Source organism: Dasypus novemcinctus, chromosome 13 (genome assembly GCF_030445035.2).
Source record: "Dasypus novemcinctus isolate mDasNov1 chromosome 13, mDasNov1.1.hap2, whole genome shotgun sequence".
Taxonomy (NCBI): domain Eukaryota; kingdom Metazoa; phylum Chordata; class Mammalia; order Cingulata; family Dasypodidae; genus Dasypus; species Dasypus novemcinctus.
This window is the reverse complement of record NC_080685.1, coordinates 44,871,628-44,892,687: the sequence shown is the minus strand read 5'-3', so window position 1 is coordinate 44,892,687 and position 21,060 is coordinate 44,871,628. Positions and strand designations below refer to the sequence as shown.

General features: G+C 45.7%; 2 protein-coding genes across 2 annotated transcripts in view; one reads left to right on the top strand and one right to left on the bottom strand.

Moving 5' to 3' along the window:
- STYXL2 (serine/threonine/tyrosine interacting like 2) overlaps positions 1-3,542 on the bottom strand; it is a 32,771-nt gene extending 29,229 nt beyond the window's left edge. The window contains exons 1-2 of the mRNA XM_004464720.3: positions 3,418-3,542; positions 2,503-2,628 (exon numbers count right to left, since the gene is read on the bottom strand). Coding sequence (XP_004464777.1) covers positions 2,503-2,612 — 110 coding nt within the window. The 5' untranslated portion in view covers positions 2,613-2,628; positions 3,418-3,542. The remainder of the gene's footprint in view (positions 1-2,502; positions 2,629-3,417) is intronic.
- A 4,202-nt stretch (positions 3,543-7,744) lies between these two features.
- The window catches only part of GPA33 (glycoprotein A33), a 45,024-nt gene continuing 31,708 nt past the window's right edge, over positions 7,745-21,060 (top strand). The window contains exon 1 of the mRNA XM_004464719.4: positions 7,745-7,875. Coding sequence (XP_004464776.1) covers positions 7,833-7,875 — 43 coding nt within the window. The 5' untranslated portion in view covers positions 7,745-7,832. The remainder of the gene's footprint in view (positions 7,876-21,060) is intronic.

Below are 21,060 nucleotides of genomic sequence, written 5' to 3'. Positions count from 1 at the left end.
AGCTGTGTAGCAGTGCTCCAAAATGTGTTCATCAATTGTAATGAATGTACCACACTAATGAAAGAAGTTGTTGATGTGGGAAAAGTGGGGAGTATAGGGAGTGGGGCATATGGGAATCCCTTATATTTTTTTAATGTAACATTTTGTTTAATGTAACATTTTGTATATATTTTTTAATGTAACATTGTGTTCCTGAGTGTGATGGAGTTGGACTCAGATGTGACCTTTCTACACATGCCTCTTCTGTCACTTTTACTGGACCTGTGGTTGGTGATGAGGTTGGTGTATACTCAGGAGACCTGAATCTCTGGACTGTCCATGTGACAGCCAGGCCCTGGGCCTCAGCAGACTTGCAACTCCTACCCTCTGGTTTATTGCACTTACCCCGGCCAGCTAACTGGGAGGTGGAGAAGGTCAACCACCACACCAGGGAGCCAAGAGTGCCTACAACTGAAAGCAGGAGAATTGCATTCAGCATCCATGTGGAATATAAGCCCCCTCTTGATATAGAGGTGGAGTGGACACAACCATCCCAGGGTTCACAGGATGGAGGAATAGAGTGTGGGTTAGAATGAACTTACTGATATTCTACTATGGAACTATTGTGATTAGTAATGGACGAAATTATAGCATTGATGTGGAGAAAGTGGCCATGGTAGCTGCTGAGGGTAGGGAGAGGGAAGAAGAGATACGATGTGAGGGTATTTTCAGGATTTGGAGTTGTCCTGGGTGGTACTGCAGGTACAGATGCTAGGCATTGTATGTCCTGCCATGGCCCACTGGGTGGACTGGGGGAGACCGTAAACTACAATGTAAACCACTATCCATGTGGTGCAGCAGTGCTCCAAAATGTATTCACCAAATGCAATGAATATGCCACAATGATGAAAGAGGTTGTTGATGAGGGAAGAGTGGGGTGAGGGGAGTGAGGGGAATGGGGGGTATATGGGGACCTCTTGTATTTTTTTAATGTAATATTTTAAAAGAAAGTCATTGAGAAAGAAAGAAAAAAAAAAGGCATGCATGGCCTTACTGAGTTCCAGCCAATGGAATGTGAGTGGAAGTGAAATGTACCATCTTCATTCCTGACCCCCCAAAAAAAATCTTCTGGAAGATTCTCCATGCTCTTCCTCCTTTGTCTTGATGCTGACGAGCATGGCAACCTTAAAAGCCAAGTCTTAAAATGGTGGATCATGAGAGAGGGTCCCTCAGTCCTTGCACCATCACTCAGTTCCAGATTCAATGTGTGAGAAAAAACGTCTACTTGTTCTGGCAGCTAGTGCTTCCATACCTGATATACAAGGCAGCCCCTGACCTCATCTGCCCACAAAGCTGCCTCTGTCTTGTCTGGGAGGATTCAGGGAGATGGTTTAAATGTCTCAGTCCTGGCAGTGTTTTCAAGTGGGAACATAATGCTCAACTTTAAAGAGGAGTCTCCAGTTTTATTGGTGCCTACTGTCCTGGCCCATGGGTGAGGAGCACCTGCCTTTGCCCCCATCCAACTCCAGTGGGTAAACCGATTGATGCAGAAGCCAGCAAATCCTCAGAAGAATTCAGAAAAAGTGAAGTCAAGCAGAATTGCAGCTCCTCAGAGGTGAAAGCTGCCTAGACATAGTTACCCCTTTCCTTTCCTTTTTGTAGATCAGGGGACTCGGGCTCAAGAGTGATTTTAAGTGATTCTTCACAGCAATGTGGTGACAGAGCTATGGCTCGAAGTCAGGTCTCCCTCTGTCATTTATGACAGAAGAAAATGGACATGCACCTGCTCTGGCTTTAGCAGGCAACGAAGCACAAAGTTTCTTCGATGTCTGATGACATAAAAAATGATAGTTTTCTTTAAAAATACTGTAAATTGTTCATTTTGTATCATAATACGTTCTCAACATTTTAGTATAGAAAAGTCTCAAATCACTTGTCATAAAATAAAGAGGACTCTCCATGAAGGCACATCGTAATTATCCATCCCTTGACTGTCACTTGTCCCCGGGCATGCACATATTCCAGTGGGAAAAATAATTTTGGATACAAAATTATTTTAGTACTAAGGGCCCTGATTCTTTGGGCCCCATCCCTCCTGATGCCTTCTCTTATAATCTACGGTCTATCATTCCTCTTGCAGCCTCAATCCAGGTGAATCAAACATCTTACCTACCAGGTTTACCTCCAGGTAGACCTGCCAAACTCCTATTCATGCTTTAAGGCTCAGGTCCAGCACTGTCTGCTCCAAGGAGCTTTCTCTTCTCAGTGCAGCTGGCTCAGTCCCTGGCCCACACGCCCTAGAGACCCCAGCTACACTGACATCTGGCACTTACCACGCCCCACTGCACTACAGTTTGCATGTTGACTCCTCCAGAAAGTTTGATACATAAGTACTCAGTAAAGTTTGCTGAATGAGTGGACTTAAGGAAGGCCTGCGCCTGCCTGGGGCCCACGTCACGTCAGCCTCCCTGCCGCCCTCCCACTGTGGCTGTCGCGCCCTCCACCCGGCGCCTCTTCACTTACTGGCTGGGGGAGGGGCTCCGGAGATAGCGGGCCTGCACGGCCCTCACGTCGGCCTCGCCTTCCTCGTTGGGAACTACCTGCTCCTCCTCTGCGTCCCCGCCGGTCGCCATGACAGCCGGTCAGCCTCTGTAAGTTGGGCAGGTAAGAGGTGGTTAGAGAAGCAGGTTCCAGAGGCTTTAGAAGGTGTGTCAGTGGTGTCGCCTGCGCGGCTCTAGAACGGGAAGGCCGCCACACACTACCTCCTGTTCCCCAACGCGGTCTCAGGCGTGTATTCACTTGAGTACCACAACACAAGAAACTGTGAGATGCACGGGGATGCTGTACCCGTCCATCTGCCAAATTAGGAAGCTGTCACACAGGCGAAGGGCTTGCCCTGGTGGGTAGAGGACTCGCTGCGGGAGCCCAGGGGACCCCGGCCAGCGCCTTCTGTCAGAGTGCCAAGCAACACACCCAGCCTGTTAGCCGCCCGCCTGGGGTCACAGCATTTAAGAACGGGCAATTTGGCTCCTTCTACAGATGCCAGCAAGGAAGCAAGAGGTAAACCATTAGCTTTTCTTAGCTACACCTAACGAGGCTGAAGAACAGTCAATTCCCCAGGTGAGCTGATGAAACCAGAAAAGTCTTTCTGGGAGACTCCTGTGCAGCACACACACATTGTCACACACCCTCACACACACCCCCAAGCACTCACGCACACACCTTTAGTCTCTACTGGGGGAGGTGCAGCTGATCTTCGGGAGCGGGGCCTTTGGCTCAAGTGCCTGTCGCAGCTTATTAAGGGACACGAAATCCCCAGCAGCTGAGCCCGGACGTCAGGAATGCGTGGCTGGGCCCTGATACTCAGGCAGCAACTCTGCCCCATTGCTGGCAAGTCCTGGGCTCAACAGGACAAAATGAGGGGAGAAGTACACTCACCGCCGACGTCCCTGTATCTCCACACCAAGGGGCAGACACTAGGGCCAAGGGACCCAGATGAAATGGCCACTAGCTCCGACCAGAGAGTTGACCAACCTCTCCTCTCTTCAGTGCTGCTTCTCCCAGGGCAAGACAGCTGTTAACAGGAAACTTTAGCCACCCTCTAAATTTAGCCCCTGGCCTCACTGGCTGGCAGACCTCTGGGAAGCAGGAATTTATACCCAGACCCCAAAGCAGGACTCACTTAACCCTTTCCTTCCTGGCTGATTCTTTGAACACAGACGTTTGGCAGCAGAGCCGGACGAAGTTCACATTTTTTAGATGAAGAAGCCTAAAGAAAAGGTCTTTGGGCTCTCTCCATACCCTCCTGCCTGGGCTGCCAATTTAAATTCCTTCCAGAAGGTAGTCAACTGTAAGGATCTAGAAGAATGAAGCAAACTTTACCTCAGCCCCATGTCAGCTCAGTGGAGCCTGGGGAAAAAATATCATATATAGAGAACGGGGGTGGGGGCAGCTGGTCCTGTGATAGGTGTTGGGAGAGCACCAGGGTGGGACTAAAGAGCTGTCACTAGGGGTGACCAGGTCATGTTTCTTTTAACAGAATTCTTATTCAGAGAATTACATAGGAAATTCTCTCAACAGTAAACCGGGCAGTTGGGACCCCCCTTCCCTAATACCTCCACATTCACACCCCTTAAGGATAGTCAGTTGGTAACTCTGGGTGACATAAAAACTCCTTGAGCTTCATAGACTTCAAATAAGGTCATAGCCTAACTCCTTTCACTACAGTCCCACCTCCATCATCCCTAAGGTCAAAGCAAAGCCCAGTAGTCCACCCCTCTTCATCTCACACATTCTAGTCCTATCTCTTCATCCACCTGCCCATCCACCCAGCCATTTGTCCACTCAGTGACCAGTATTTGCTGATTACCTGCTATGTGTAAGCACTGAACTTGACCAAAGTTGGTAGGACACATAAATACATGGTTAAAACTTCCAGCCTGCTAGGAGAAAGCATCATTGTATGAAGGTACTATACCTGCATTGTTCAGGGCTGAATACGCAGTGCCTACAATAATGCTTGGCACAAAGCATCACTAAAAATGAGCTGAATGAATGAATGAGCTCACATCTATTAGGAAGAATGAGTTACGGACCCAAAATAACTTTAGCATAAGGGAGAATGTGATGCATGTCCTAAGAGAGATCCAGAAGGCTGTGTGAGTTCAAAGGAGGGAGAGAGCCCCTCTTGGCAGAAGAAATCGAGACAGGCTTCATAGGGGTGGTGATATATCAACTGGCACTTAAAGAACAAATTAAGTGAAAATAGCAGTGGGAGGAGTGGTAGGGGGAGGAAGTTCCTGAGAGGGTGGCATTGCAAAGTTGCAGAGAAGGAAAGTAAGAGTTCCTGATATGAAGAGATACCTAACCTGGCCAGAGCCTAACTTACATATTCTGGAAGATACTTTTTGGAAGGTAAGCTATGTTTGAAAACAAATACTGGAACACCTGAAAGGCCAATTTAAAGAGCTAGACCTCCTTGGCGAGGGTGCCTGGGGAGACAAGTGACATGACCATGGCTGCGTATCAGGAAGACTGAGCTGACAATGGTATTTCAAAATGCTGGTCCTGCAAAATTATTACAAGCAATAAGAGAATTCAATTAAATAACTGACTAATAAACACAAAACAAGAACTTTTGTATGTCGCAAAACCTAGAAGCCACAAAGGATTCAGAAAACTGTTTATATAGAAAAATTCTAAATTTAAAATACAAATACTGGGAAAAATATTTGCAATTCTTATCACATCCAAAATTAATTCCCCTGATATATAAAGGGCTCCTAAAAATAAGCTAAAGACCATAGTCAAATAGAAACAGTTGAACTATTAATACCTCTTCTCAGAAAAAGAAATTTAATGAAGCACAATTATTCACCAGTAACAAAAGAGAAGTAAATTATATACATATATATATATATGTTCACCTATTAGGTTGGCAAAGATCAAAATGCTTGATATGTAGTTATCAAAGTTCGATAAATGTATTGGTGAGAGTGCTGGGAAATAGCCATTCTCATGTGCAGCTATTAGGAGCGTAGGCTGGAAAAAGCCATGTGAGAAGCAATTTGGCAATAACTATAAAAATTACAAATGTGTATAACTTTTGACAGAGCAATTTCAGAAATTTTGCAATTATGAATTTATCCTACATATACAATCACAACATGTATAAAATAATATATACATAATAGATACTAGTTATAGCTCTTTTCAGAATTGTATAAGATGAGACAAAATCCTACAAGCATAGTTTGCCTAGATAAATGATGTCACCCCTTTACAATGGGACAGTATCATCCATTAAAAGGAAGAATGCAGCACTATGCACACTGATACGGAAAACCCTCTAAGATACTTTGTGAAGTGAAAACAAAAGCAGAGACAAAACCTTGGTGCAGGGTATGGCATGCTATGATTTGTGTGATGTCACGTATCTGTGGAAGAAACATAACAGTGGCTGTTCCTGGAGAGTGAATCTGGGCAACTGGGAGACAAGGTTAGCAGAAGCCTTATTTTTCACTGCGTAGCTTTTCGAATATTCTGAAATTTGTATTTTGTAAATGAATAAAGTTAAATAAAATGTTTGTTGGGGCTGGGGCTGGGCAGAGGGGGAGCTCAAAATTGTTTGTTATAGAAGATGATTCCTTGCTCCATCCCCAGGGCCTAGAACCAAACCTGGCACATGGTAGGTTTCAATCATTCTTTTTTGAATGAATTCCCCTAGGGACTACCCTTAAGAAATGGTTTTTAAAGGATGCTAGCATTTGACATGTCATTTTGGTACTAATTTGCAATGGGGGCAGGGGAGGGGGTCACACTCTCCACAGGGCGAGCTGGGGGTCTTAGCTGGCCTGGGTCAGCTCCAGCTAGAGATGGCTAGGGAGCGCCCCTCCACTACCACCACACCAGGGCAGCCTCTGGGGCTCTCACGTCCTGGGCACTGTGAGGGGAAGGCAGAAGGCAAGCCAGGAGGTCAATAAATAAGCAGTCAGCTTCCCACAGCAGTGAGAGCAGTGAGGAGAGCAAACGGGGAAGGGGGGGTGGCGGAGACTGGGCAGGTCTGGGGTGGGGCTCCTTCAGGGTGGTCAAGGTTGGGGTGTCTAAGAGACCTTAGAGGCCTGGACCAGTTGCCAAACTGACAACCCAAGGGTCAAAGCAGGGGTTCAGTAACCAACAAATGGGAGAATGACCACAACTGAGCAACCGTGGGGGCTCAACTCCTACCCTCAGACATGAAGATCCGTGAGAGAGTAAGGCGAAATGAGGGAGAGATGGGACGAGGGAGGGCGGGGGTGGGGGGTGGGAATAGGGCTGAGAAGGGCTTAAGGCAGGGCCAGGCTCAAAATGAAGGGCCCCAGCATGGCGAAGAAGAGGGTGGAGGGAAGGACTAGGGGGAAAGATGGGGGGGGCACACTGAGACAGGTGACAGATAAGGAAGGTACCTATAGGAAGAAAGACGACAGAGGGCCTCAGCCGAGGATGACATCTGGGACACTGGAGTGGTGGACCCAGAATCAGAAAACTCCTCGCTGTGTGACCTTGGGGAAGTCACTCAACTTCTGAGTCCGATTCCTGTTCGTAAAATGGAGAATCATAATATTCATGTCCCAAATTTTTTCTGATCTCAACTGCGTCCCCTGCCCCTGTCCTGACTTCCTCTTCTGTCCCATCTCCCAGGCTTAGTCTTCAAGGAGGGTGAGCACCAGCCCAGCTTGCCTGGGACTTGGGGCCGGGAAGGGGGAGGAGGTCACGGGACTCAGGGCTTTTGGTTTTAACACCTGGAGAGTCCCAGGCAAACCGTCTCTAAGATCATCCTGTTTACTGCCTATCTCTCCAGCCAGATTATAAACTCTCCGAGGGCAGGGGCTCGTGTCTTCTCGAGGACGGTCTCCAGCACGGGGGCAGGCCGAGGTCGGAGCAGAGGAGGGAGGCCCCGAAGCATTGCAGCCCCTGTGGGCAACACCTGTCTTTTAGTGGCTTCCGAGCCCATCCTTTTAGATCATTTCCCTTTTTATGACGAGGCAGTAATTTCCTGTCGGTTATAAGAGAAGCCCACACCTGGTGGAGAAGCCAGGACTTTGCACACCTGCAGAGGGAAGGGAAGGGACTGGTTTGAAAAGAAGGTGGGGAAGGTTCCTGTTGGGTTCTCTGGTGGACGGGGCGGGGCCGGAGCCAGTCTCACAGTGAGGTCACCTGCAGTCCAGCCGAGGGCCAGGGAGTGCCGGCTGGGCTGGGCACAGGAGGGCTGAGGTAGGGCCAGCTCAGAGCTGCTGGAGCGTAGGCAGGCGGCCCAGGCCTGTCTGGAACCTACCGGGGCCAGGCTGTGTTTGGGGCGAAGAGTCAGCAAGACCATGGCGGGGAAGACGAGACCCGTGCTGTGGACACTCTGTGCCTGTGAGTAGGCCCTTTCCAGCCAGGGCTTCTGGGGTGGGCGGGACGCGGGCACTGGGGTCAAGGGCACAGCTCTCCTGGGGGCCTGCCCTGACGCAGCTGTGTTCCCACCGTTCAGAATAGTAAGTTCTCTTGTTCAAGCGGCAGATTCCAGGCCAGTGCCCGGAATTAGAATGGTTTTTATTTGTTTACTTGTAAATAAAATTCCAGTCCAGTTCTGGAAGGAAGATTTTATAATACTCTGAAGATTCCAAATCATACTGAAGGGTCAGAACCAAGGTCTGAAAATTGAGACAAAGTATTTGAAATCAGGGCTGTCCAGAAAATCCAGAAGGTGTGGGTTTAGATATGGTCACTACCTAGGATTTTAACCATTGAGACAAGGCAACTTACCCAATATCATTCACAGAGCCAAGCCTTTAATAATACAGCCGAAGAGAAAGACTTTCACAGGCTAAAGCCACTTGGTCCTTCTGACACTCTTGTCATTGTAAACTCTGATTAAGGGGAAAAGCCAAGGAAAAATAGAAATCAGATATTCTTTGATATAATGGTTGAATCCAAATCAAGTGCTAAATGGCAAAGTCACTGGGAGGCGGGCTATGGAGCACCTAAGGATGGAAGAAGCCTTGGTGTTAGGGCGCCTGGGCAGAACTGAGAGAGGGAAGATGAGGAATTGGGGAATTTTAGGAACAGTTTTTTGGTTGAGTGTACTAGACCACGCTGAGAAATCCCGTCAGCTTTAACTCAGAAACTGCTGTGGGTTTCAAGGATCTGTCAAGTATGGGGAGGAGATAGAGAACTATACCAGGAAACTTAAGGGAAGGTGGAACCAAGGATGCTCCATTCTAGAACTTACTCTTCTGCGAGTTCAAGCAAGTCCCAGTACCCTTGGCCCACCATCCCACTTGTTTCTCCAAAGTCCACAGGTTTTCTTGCCTTGAGTGAAGAAGGTATTAGGGAAGGAAGGGCTGGAGCAAGTAGCTGAGAGGTAGACCTGGAAGAGAGAAATTAGTTCAGGCTGACTCAGCCCCTTCCAGGAGGCCATCTGACATGGGGGCGGAGACCCCTTGTCCTTAGCTTGAATGGCCTGGTTGGTCCATTCATTCACCCAAACAACTCTTTACTGAGCACATGCTTTGTGCAGCACCCCAGGAGTGAGGCATCTGGAATCATCACAGTCCTGAGGGAACCTGTCTCGGCCATCAGATCCAGACAGAGAGGATGCTTCAAGTCCCAAGGGAGGGAGGCTGAGGAAATGACCATTCTGGGTCTGGCTGGGCGGGTGATTCTTTGATCCTCTCCTAATGAGCCAGAGGTCTCCTCTAAGCCCCGCCAACAGCCCCACCCCATCCCACCCTCCTATTTATCCCTAAGTTTGTAGTCTGGCTGCAACGCAAGCAGGAATATTAAAAAGCAAATTTGCCTTAGGAAAAAATCCAAAACAAAATGCTCATCCAGCTTAGAATGAAAAGTGGTCTTAACTCTGAATTGCCTAGAGCAAGACATGGTGCCTCTTGTGACCTTGGGGTAAACTCAGCCCATGGAATCAGTTCTTGGACAGGTTTTCATTCCAGCCTCAGAGGTGAATGTCTTTTCTGGTGAAACGTGTCTTCTATCCCCACCCCAGTTCCATCTGTCACCCTCCCAGCCAGCCCAGCCCAGAGTAGAGCACCTACTGCCTTTCCCTCGATGCCTTACTGGCACTGAGGGAATGGGCTGGAGAGTAAGGCGTGTGGGAAGGGTTTGCCAAATAGAAGCATTTGGTGGTGGAATAGCCATTGTCGTCCACAGGGGAGCAAGGAAGGCCTTCAAAGATCAAACCTGATAGCAACCAGGTGGCCCTCCCCACCATGCTCACGAGAGGACACCACCGCCACCTTTGCATCCATGGAAGGCAGAGGTAGCAGCAGGGACATTTAGGACGTCGAGTTGGGTTCCAGAGGACCTCCTGGCCCTTTCCCTTCTTCCTTTCTCCATGAGAGGCTTATCAGTCTTGAACTTGCCCAGCAACAACTTTGATTCTGCTGATGACCCAGGCAGGGAAGCCCTGAGGTGAAGGGAAGGGGCCTCAGGAACCTCATGGGGCTTTGGGGAAGCAGATGTCATGTAAGGTCAGGCTGAGGGCGTGTGACGTCTACCGAGAATTTAAAACTAGAATAAAACTGACTAAAAGTCAGTCTGCTTTTTTTTTAAGTAAACTTTATTTCAACTTCAACAAAATAAAATAACAAACAAAAGACAGCTTAACAAATTATGGAAGTGTTACTTTTTAAAATTCTGGCACATTTATCTCATTTAATCCTAAAAACCAACTCAATTGTTTCTCCAGTGTTCAGAAAGACACATAAATGATTACAAATGACATGACCAAGGTCTCCTTGTTAATGAAGGAAATGAAGAAAAGAAATGCTTAAACATATTCATATCTCATAAAACCAAATCCCAAATTCTTTTTTTTTTACCCTTAGGATTGATACAGCACCTTCCCTGCCCTTGCTCCAAAAATATTATATTACTGTTAATATAGTCTATAAGTTGCATTAGTCATATCCCTCCCATACATCACCACATTCTTAATGCCCTGTAGTAGAACATTTCTGTATTTATACAGTTAACCACAGTTTCCATCTATCACCAGAATCACTTGTTTTACACTCCCTAGATTATCCTTTAGCTGTCTTTCAATTAACACTAACCTCCCTAGACTACCCCTTTTAGCCACAATCACATTTATAAATCAGCAGTGTTTGTTAGACTTGTTATAATGTGCTCCCATCAACTCTATCCATTACGACATATTTATAATCAGCCTTATTAAACATTCTACATACATTCAGTATGAGCGCCCCTTTCTCAACCCACATTCTGTCTCCTACTGAACTATACTCTGCAGTCTAGCTCCATAAGTTTACCAAGTGTATTTAGTTTATATCAGTGAGACCATACGACATTTGTCCTTTTGTGTCTGGCTTATTTCACTCAACATAATATCCTCAAAGTTCATCCATGTTGTCATGTGCTTTCCCAGCTCATTTCTTCTTACTGCTGAATAGTATTCCATCATATGTAAATATACCACATTTTATTTACCCATTCGTTGGTTGATGGGCACATACGTTGTTTCAATCTTTTAGCAATTATAAGTTGGTATGCAAATGTCTATTCCCATCCTTGCTTTCAGTTCTTTTGAATATATTCCTAGTAGAGGGGTGGCTGGATCATACAGCATTCTATATTTAGCTTACTGAGGAACCACCAAATCATCTTCCATGGAGGCTGCACCATTTTACATTCCAACCAACAATGAAGGAGTGTTTCTATTTCTCCACATTCTCTCCAGCATTTATAGTTTCCTGTTTTTTTAAATAATGGCCATTTGGTAAAGTGTGAAATGATTACTCACTGTCGTTTTATCTGCATTTCCCTAATAGTGATGTTGAGCATCTTTTCATGTGTTTTTTGGCCATTTCCTCTTCGGAAAAATGTCTCTTCAAGTCTTTTGCCAATTTGAAAAGAAAACCAACTTCAAATCAAATATATTTATAATAGTGAAAAGTTGGAAACAGTATTAACAAGAAAACAGATAAATTGCCTAGTCACAATGATACTACACAACATTCAAAATAAATTAGGTCATATCTATGACATGGTTATATTTCACAATATAAGCATTAATGGTAAAAAAATTTTTTTACTTTATTTTTTTATTTTTAGGAGGTACTGGGGATTGAACCCGAGACCTCATACATGTGAAGCAGGAGCTCAACCACTGAGGTACACCCACTCTCCTGGAAAAAAATTTAAAGATCTACTGCCCTTTCCTCCCCAATATAGCCAATTTTCTTGAAAAGGTTGAGTGTAATCACTATCTTTTTCTCCCTGACAACCTTGATTCTCAAATGACTTTAATTCAGTCTTTATCCTATTATTTTGGAGAGAAAGCTTTCACTAAGGTAACCAACATTGCAAAATCCAATGACTATTTTTAGTCTTAATCTTCTATGGCTTCTCTATTCAATTTATCCTTGGCCATACCTTCATCTTTAAAAACAACTCTCATCCCTTGGCTTTTGTGAACATGACTCCTTTGGTTTTCCTACTTTTAATGACCTGTATAGAATGGTCACCATCTAGTCACTGAATTTTCCAATTACTTAAAGCATGGTCCTAGACCCTCTTCTCTTCTTAGTCTATACTTTCTGTCTAGGCTTAGTTATGCCCTTAATTTCAGTTATCTCATGTATGCAAATGTCTCAACAAATTTTAATTCCATATCCTTATATATAATTCCAACCTTGGCACATTCACTTGGTTATTTCAAAGGTACTCAAATTGAATATGTCAAAAACCAAATTCATAATACCTTTTGGTATTATACATCACTGGTTGGTTCTTGGTAGTAATCCCTTGTGCCAGGAAGGTTCATCCCTGGGAGTCATGTTCCATAGCAGGGGAAGGTAGTAAGTTTATTCACTGACAGTGGCTTAAAGAAAGTTTTGCCCATTGTTAAATTGGGTTGCTAGCCTTTTTGTCATTGAGTTGTGTGGTCTCTTTATATAATATGGAAATCAAATCCTTAACAGGTGGTTTCTGAAGATTTTCTCCCATTGAGTTGGCTGTTTTTTCAACTTTTTAACAAAATCAATTGAAACACAAAATTCTGAGGAAGTTTCATTTATCCATTTTTTCTTTCGTTGCCTGCCTTGGGTGTAAGTTCCAGGAAACCACCACCTACCTCAAGATCTTGAAGATGTTTCCCTACATTTTCTTCTAGGAGTTTTATAGTCCTAGTTTTTATGGATCTAGTTATTATATTTAGGTCCTTGATCCATTTTAAGTTAATTTTTATGTAAGTTGTGAGTTGGGGTCCTTTTTCTTTCTTTTTGATACGGAGTTCCAGTTCTCCCAGCACCATTTGTTGAGTAGACTGTTCTCACTCAGCTGCGCAGGTTTGAAAGCCTTGTCAAAAATCACTTGACCATAGATATGAGGGATGGAATAGACCCTCAATATGCTTTTTATTATCATGATGTGCTGGTAATTCTAAACAACCTTGGTGACAAAATACACCTCCCTGCCATGCACACTACTGTCATCATGCACCAGAGTCATGGACCAAAACCCTGCCCTTCTTCCTCTCTGTTTATAGAGAGGACAAATTACTACACCTTGCTAAATCCCAAGTTCCTACACTCTGAAATGGAAGTAGTAATTGTACCTCCCCTAGGATTGTTCCGGGTATTAAATTAGTTTATGAATGTATGGATCTTGGAAAAGGGCTTGGCACGTAATGAGCATTCAATAAAGTCAGTTATCATTGTTGATATTAGTATGGTAAGAGTAAGGTGCAGGAAATTCACTAGACTGTGGCAGATTGTTCATCTGGCAGACATGTACCAAGTAAGGGAGTCAGAAGGCATGGTGGACTGAGCCCTAACTTATCCCCAAAAAAGCCGCAGTGTGCTGGGTCTCTTCCAAAGGTTGCTAAAGAAAACACTGCAAGTTATGTGCAAAACCAAGGCTTTTCCCCTCTAGGATTTTTTTTCAGCCACAAGAGTTCATGAAAGATTTGATGTGATGAAAAGTACAGCTGTAGGAAAACAGATCTATAAAGAAGAACCCACCAGGAAAAAATATGACCCAAAGCATCTTTGCCCAGAGCCACAGAAATCTTTGAAGACCAGATTAAAAAAAAAAATCCCACCTTCCTAGAACTAGAGGAAATCCCCTTGAAGCTCAAATTAGAAAGTTACCTCTTCAGGAAAGTACTGCTTTGCACAGAGAAATAAAGGAATCCATTATCCCAAAATATCATACCAGAGGAGAAAATATATTTTTAGTCTTCCCCTAGCCCCAACCTCATCTAAAAAAGTTTCACTAAACCTATGAATGCTTTGATCCCTGATACTTTTTTACCATGGAAACTAATTTTCTAAGTTCCTGATCTCTTGAGGCTGATCATGCCATTTTAGAATCCTTCCCTAAGCATCTTTGTCACAGCCACAATCTCTGGCAGGAACGATTTTCCCTATATGTGTTGCCTTACACTTGCCCACCCTGAAGTGTCACATTTCTGCTCATCACACAGGCTCAGGGAACTCTCTGGAGTGTGCCCTGTCAGAGCCCAATGTCACCTGCACATCTCTGCTGGTGGTGTGGCCTGGCCGGGTTTGCAAGGTCTGTGGGCCTCAGCCTCAGACATGCACACCTGATGAGAATCATATAAGAGAGTGGCCTTGTGCCCAGTTAATCCTGACCCCCAGGCCCTGGCCAAGTTGGTGTCTGTCTGCAATTGCAATGGTCTGAGAGGACACCTCTTCTTTTGCATACATGGGTGGCAGAGGTAAGAGCAGGGGAATTTAGGAAAGGCTTCCTGGAGGAGATGGTGCTGAGCTGGGTCCCAGAGGACCTACTGGCCCTTTCCCTTCTTCCTGTCTCTATCTGAGAGGTTTATCAATTCTGAAATTTCCCAGCAACTACTTTGATTCTGTTGATGACACTGGTAGGAAAACACTGAGCTGATGCAAATAGGCCTCAGAAGCTCATTGGGCCCTCCATCTGCTCTGCAGCCCTGGGCCCTGTTGCCAGTCCAATCCACAGACCTGGCTCCCACCTGGGGCCTGGGCACCATCTGCTTTGTGCCAGAAGCTCGTGGCCCGATTGCAGGAGAGGCCTTGGAGATTGAGCAGTATTAGAACGAACTTCAGTCTCAGCCTTAAAGGGAAAGGATGTACTCAACTATCAGTCTAGGAGGGGTGTGTGTTCAAAGGAGGAGCAGTGATGGTTCAGGGCAGTGGTATCAACCCTGGCTGACATCAGAATCAACTGGCAGTGAAAACAGAGATGTCCAAGTTCCCCCCAGAACTTCTGAGGGACAGAATAGGGGCATCTCTCAGATTTTTAAAAAGTTTCCCAGGTGATTATGATATGCAGTCTGGGTTCAAAGGTAAATATTGGAACTTGAGGAAAAGTAGGTCTAATGAGCAGTCTTCCCTGATACTGGGGCCAATCCTCTGCAAGTGGCTCTTGGCTCAATTTTGTACTACCCAGCTGCCTCCCTGGGGTACTGCCAAACCTCTGTTTTGGTGCCTCAACTCAAGGGGCCTGATTGCCTGCCTTCTCACACTTTATTATGAGTACAAATCCCCTCGGGATCTTGTTACACTGCAGACTTATTCAGTAGGTCCAAGAGAGGGCCTGAGAGTCTGCATTTCCCACATGCTCCCAGTAGTGATGCTGCTGGTCCAGGGACCACAGCTGAGAAGCAAGGCTCTGGGGAAGAATTGCTTCTTCTGCACAGGTGTGATCCTGATCTTGTTTTTGCCCTCCAGAGCCCCATCGGAGGGTGTCAAACCGGCAGATTGCCTACTAGGACATTGGTGACCAGGAGGCCTGGGTCAAGTGTGCCTGGCTCAGCACAGGCTTGTCCTCCTGGCAGCATTTGACCCTGTTTATGTCTCTTTCCTTCCTGAGACTCTCTTCTGTTGGCTCCTATGATACACTCTTTCCTGGTTCTCCTACATCCCCAGCCTGATCCGTTTATATCTCTTGGTCAGCCTCATGCACCTCTGCCCTGCCATAAAATGTCAGAGCTCCCACACTCAGTCCTAGACCTTCTTCTTTCTCCCACTCTCAATTCGTATCACATCCAGAGCTTCAGTTACCACCCATTCCCAGACGCTCACAAACCTGTCACCAAACCTGACCTCTCTCCTTGTGGGTTACAGGCCTGCAAGCCCGACAACCCCCTTGACTTCTCAACTTAGATGACTCACGAGAAGGCCAAACTCACAAGCTGAAAACCAAACTCATGTCCCCAAGCCTGATTCCTTTTCTCAATAAATGGAATCCCGTCCTTCCAGGAATGAGAGCCAGAAACCTAGGAGTCATCTGTTATGGTTTCTATTGCCATGTAATAAGCCACCCGTAAACTGTATGACTTGAAATAAGTATTTATTTTGCTCACAAATCTGCAATATGGATGGGACTTGCAGGGACAACTTGTTTCTGCTCCATGCAGCAGTACCTGGAGCGGCTTGACTGGGGTTGGACAGTCCAATTGCAAGATGGTGTACTCACTTGGTAGAAGGTGGGTACTGACTCAATAACTTCCCATGCTTTCAGGATAAAGACTTAGATCATTATCAGGGCCTATTGGCTTGGGCCCAGCACACATTTCCAGCTGGTATTGATGTGAGTCCAGAATTTCTTTGTAGGAGGGTCTTAGGGGAGGCAGTCTGACTGTAGTAGGGAAGATAGTGGGATTTGCCCTGAACTGCTCTGATGGAACAAGTATGCTGGTTTTTTTACTTTTACTGTTACTGTATGTGTGCTAGTTTCCTGGCTGCACTGACAAATACCTCATGATGGGTTGACTTAAACAACAGGAATTTAATGGCCCACAGTTTTAGAGGTTAGAAGGCGTGCTTCCTCCCAGGGTTGGTAGTGCTGTGGCCGGCCAGTAACCATTGGGTGCCTGGCTTTCCAAAGGCAACATCTTCTTTCTCTTCTGGCTTCTTCTAGCTTCCGATCCTCCCCAGCCCATGGCTTTCTTTCACTATTTCTGAATTTCTTCTGCTTATAAAGTACTCCAGTAATCCAGATTTAGACCCAACCTCATTCCTTCGGGCCATGCCTCAGCTAAAAATAACGTCCTCAGGACATTTACAATGGGTCCACACCCACAGGACATTTACAATGGGTCTTGGTGAAGACCAAGAACATGTCTAAATTTGAGGCACATAACTCAAGCCTCCACAGTATGTTCACAGTCATACCTTGTACTTGACTGCTTTGAAACTCGTTTAATTTGGTACTCGACATGCAAGCTAGAACGTGGTGTCGGTTGCCTTGTGTCTACCCTTTCCAGCCAAAACAAAGGGTCATGTGTTAGCTCTTTCCCTGTGCACATCCCATTGCAGTCTTGTCTTAGCTTCTGTAGTCATTTTGTGTATTTTTGCATTTTTTCTTTCTCATCATGGGCCCTAAGAAAAAGAGCCGCAATAGCGCTGAGCAGAAAAGAAAATTACTTTGCACCACCATCAAGCAAAAAAAAGAAATAATAGGTAAATATGAGAGCAGTATATTCACATTACTGATCTTGCTAGGGAACACGGTATACCTAGAACAGCAGTCTCCACTGTCATTAAGAGTAAAGAAGTGATAAAAAAGGCTGATGTTGGGAAGTTGGACTTGGCTCAGTTCTTAGGGAGTCCGTCTACCACATGGGAGGTTTGCGGTTCAAACCCTGGGCCTCCTTGACCCGTGTGGAGCTGGCCCATGTGCAGTGCTGATGCGCGCAAGGAGTGCCCTTCCCGCAGGGGTGTCTCCTGCATAGGGGAGCCCCACACGCAAGGCGTGTGCCCCATAAGGAGAGCTGCCCAGCACGAAAGAACGTGCAGCCTTCCTAAGAATGGCACCACCCACACGGAGAGCTGACACAACAAGATGACGCATCCAAAAGAAACACAGATTCCTGTGCTGCTGACAACAACAGAAGCGGACAAAGAAGAAAGACGCAGCAAATAGACACAGAGAACAGACAACCGGGGTGAGGGGGGAAGGGGGGGGGAGGGAGGAGAAATAAATAAATAAATCTTTTTTTAAAAAAAGGCTGATGTTGTAAAAGCAATTAAAGAAGTAAAAGAGCAGCATTCCCAAACACTTAAGTTGAAAAGCTGTTATTAATTTGGGTAAATGAGAAGCAGTTTGTGGGCGATGGTGTATCAAAAGACTTGATATGTGAAAAAGAGAGTGTTGCATGCCCATCTTTTGAAAAACACATCAGAACCGAGTGATGAGAATGAACTTTTTAAAGCCAGTCATGGTTGATTTGATAATTTAAAAAAGAGTACAGGCATCCACAGTGTCATGAGGCATGGTGAGGCAGCGAGTGCTAATTACAAGGCTGCTGATGAATTCGCCAGTGAATTTCCTTTTTTTTTTGTCTTTATTTTTTTAATGTTACATTAAAAAAATATGAGGTCCCCATATACCCCCCACCCCCCTCACCCCACTCCTCCCCCCATAACAACAACCTCCTCCATCATCATGAGACATTCATTGCATTTGGTGAATACTTCTCTGAGCACCGCTGCACCTCATGGTCAATGGTCCACATCATAGCCCACACTCTCCCATAGTCCACTCAGTGGGCCATGGAAGGACATACAATGTCCAGTAACTGTCCCTGCAGCACCACCCAGGACAACACCAAGTCCCGAAAACGCCCCCACATCACATCATCTCTTCCTCTCACTCCCTACCCCCAGCAGCCACCATGGCCACTTTCTCCACACCAATGCCACATTTTCTTCAATTACTAATCACAATAGTTCATGAATAGAATATCAGTAAGTCTACTCTAATCCATACTCTATTCCTCCATCCTGTGAACCTTAGAATGGTTGTGTCCACTCCACATCTATATCAAGAGGGGGCTTAGATTCCACAGGGATGCTGGATGCAATTCTCCTGCTTTCAGTTGTAGGCACTCTTGGCTCCCTGGTGTGGTGGTTGACCTTCTTCACCTCCATGTTAGCTGAATGGGGTAAGTCCAATAAACCAGAGTGTAGGAATTGCAAGTCTGTTGAGGCTCAGGGCCTGGCTATCACATGGTCAGTCCAGAGATTCAGGTCCCCTGGGTATACATTAAACCCCAGCACCAACTACAATTCTGGTAAAAGTAACAGGAGAGGCTTGTGGACAAAGATCACATCTGAGTCCAGCTCCCTCACACAGAAACACAAACTCCAAAGTAGGGCCAACTGACATGGCACTAAACTCCATCTGCCATGACCATAGAACCTGTGGGTCTCTGTAGCCTCAGAAGAACCAATACCTGAGGTTGTATCTACTTTATCTGTCTCTGGGACTCTGCTCAGGTGTGCATAAGGGCAACCCCTCTGATAACCTCCTGGCTCTTTTTGGAGACTCATAGCCATATAAACTCATTTGCCCTTTCAATTTCCCCCTTTTCTTCAGGTCAAAAAGAATTTTTAACTCCTGGTATTATATGTAGACTGAGACATTCTGCTGGTCCGAGTTGACCCTTTTATTCAAGATCATTTTCTAGTTACATCATCAGCTGGTACTTGGTAGTAATCCCTTGGCACCAGGGAGGCTCATCCCCAGGAGACATGTCCCATGCTGTGGGGAAGGCAACACATTTACATGCTGAGTTTGGCTTTGAGACTGGCCACATTTGAGCAACACAGAGGCTCTCAGGAGGTAACTCTAAGGCACCCTGCAGCTCTAGGCCTTGTTCTTATTTCAGGTGCACAGGCTCACAAGCATAGTCATTAGTATCAAGGGCTCATTGTTGGACCTTCCTTCTTTTTTGGTCTTTGCCGTTGCACTTGGGGGATTGTTGCTGTTCCTTTAGGGACTGTGATAGAGCTCCCCTGTCTAGGAACTCAGCCCTCCCTCAGTTGTTGTTTTTAATTGTAACCACTATGAAAATATCCTGTCAGGGAATTTCAAGACTATGTAGAGGCTGAAGGTTTTATTCCCCACCAAGTTTTTAACTGTGATGAGACTAGAGTTTTCAGTTGAAGAGGAGATAAAGGAGGTGTCCCCAGTTCCTTGATAAAAGAAATGTGTGCAAAGTGCACAGAAGTTCAAAACTTTGTGGAGAAGTACCATCCGTACAAAGCTCTGACAAACAGAAATGGGAATTTATTGAATGACCAAACAATTTCACATTTTTGAAGAATTCTGAAAAGAAGACAGAAGCAGTTCTCTTTGGATAACTTTTTAGTGAAGGTGACAAAGAATGTGCCAGAGCCTGTGATGCAAGTTGGAAAAAGGCAGAAAAGAGAAAGAACACCTGAAGAGCAAGTGCCCAGTGTGCTATTGGAGGGAACTCTCCTTCCAAGCAGCACGCCATGTAGCCTTTCCTCCTCACCACTCTCCTCCCACCACCCCATTAGGCCAGGGACTCAGCTCAGTGCAGGCAAAGTGAAGTTTTTATTTTATTTAATCTAAGTACTTAATTTTTATGTTTATTTCTCATGTAAAGTAATGATATACAACTCTATCTTTTTACTTATTGCCTTAAAAATGTGCATTGTCTTTGGTTTGGGAATGCATTAAATTTATTTACATTATTCCTTATGAAAAAAATTTGTTTGGTACTCTTCATTTTTGGTACTTCTTATGCATCCTGGAACCACTTAATGATGAATACTGAGATCCCACTGTATTTGCAGTGATAGTGGAATGAAAAGGACATCATAGGGGGAGAGTTATGGACCCTCAAGCCACCCCCTTGGTGCCATTGCTATATGCTGGGCTTGTTTTAGTTTGTGGAACCGGCTCCAGCCCTCCCACCTCATGACCTCTGCACAATGCTCTTCCCATCCCACCTCTTCTCCCATTTGCTCATGGTTCACTTGGGCTCAGCCTCAAATCTCGGCTCCAAAGGCCCATCCCTAGGACGGCCTCTCCTCACCCCAAGTCTAGGTGAGGCCCCTGTTACATCCTCTCTTCAAACATGCACCACTGGCTGCCATGGTGGTTTTACGCTTATTTCTGTGGTTTTTATTACAGTCTGACACACCCAGTGGAAGGAAAAGCACGAGGGAGGAGCTATGTCCGTGTCTTGGCCATTTTATCCCCAGGGTATGGCAGTCTGTTGGATGGATGTTACCGAATGGGTCCCTTTCTGCAGCACCTTTGAACCTCACTAGGCAGCAAGGCTCCCTGACAGAATTGTGAAGGAGCTGGTTTCCCTTCCAGTTCTCCCATCCTGCCTTTCTTCTCTTCCCTCTCCCTCCAGGCTGCCCCTGCTTCTCTCCAAGCCCAGTCCTAACAGGGTCCACCTTTCTTAATATCACTTTCTTCTGTCAAAACCCAACTGTCCTGAGTCCCTTTTCCAGGGTTGGAGGGATAAGAGGTACTACTGGGGGAAATGGCTTTGTTTTGCAGTGACTCTGTCTATCTTCTCTCCTTCCCAGATATCACTTGCATTTGAGCAGATCAGTGTCTTGACTCAGAGGATTTACTAGTGGTGGGAATTTCAGAATTGGGACAGCTGGTGGGGAACATATTTGACTTGAAGATGAAGTTTATTTGCTCCTCAAACCCCACCCCCCATGCTGGCAGCACTCAGCTTTATCCCCATCTCCTCTCTGCTTCTGGATCATGTTGGAGCAGCCCTCTCTGCTCAGGTCACTAACCGTCACA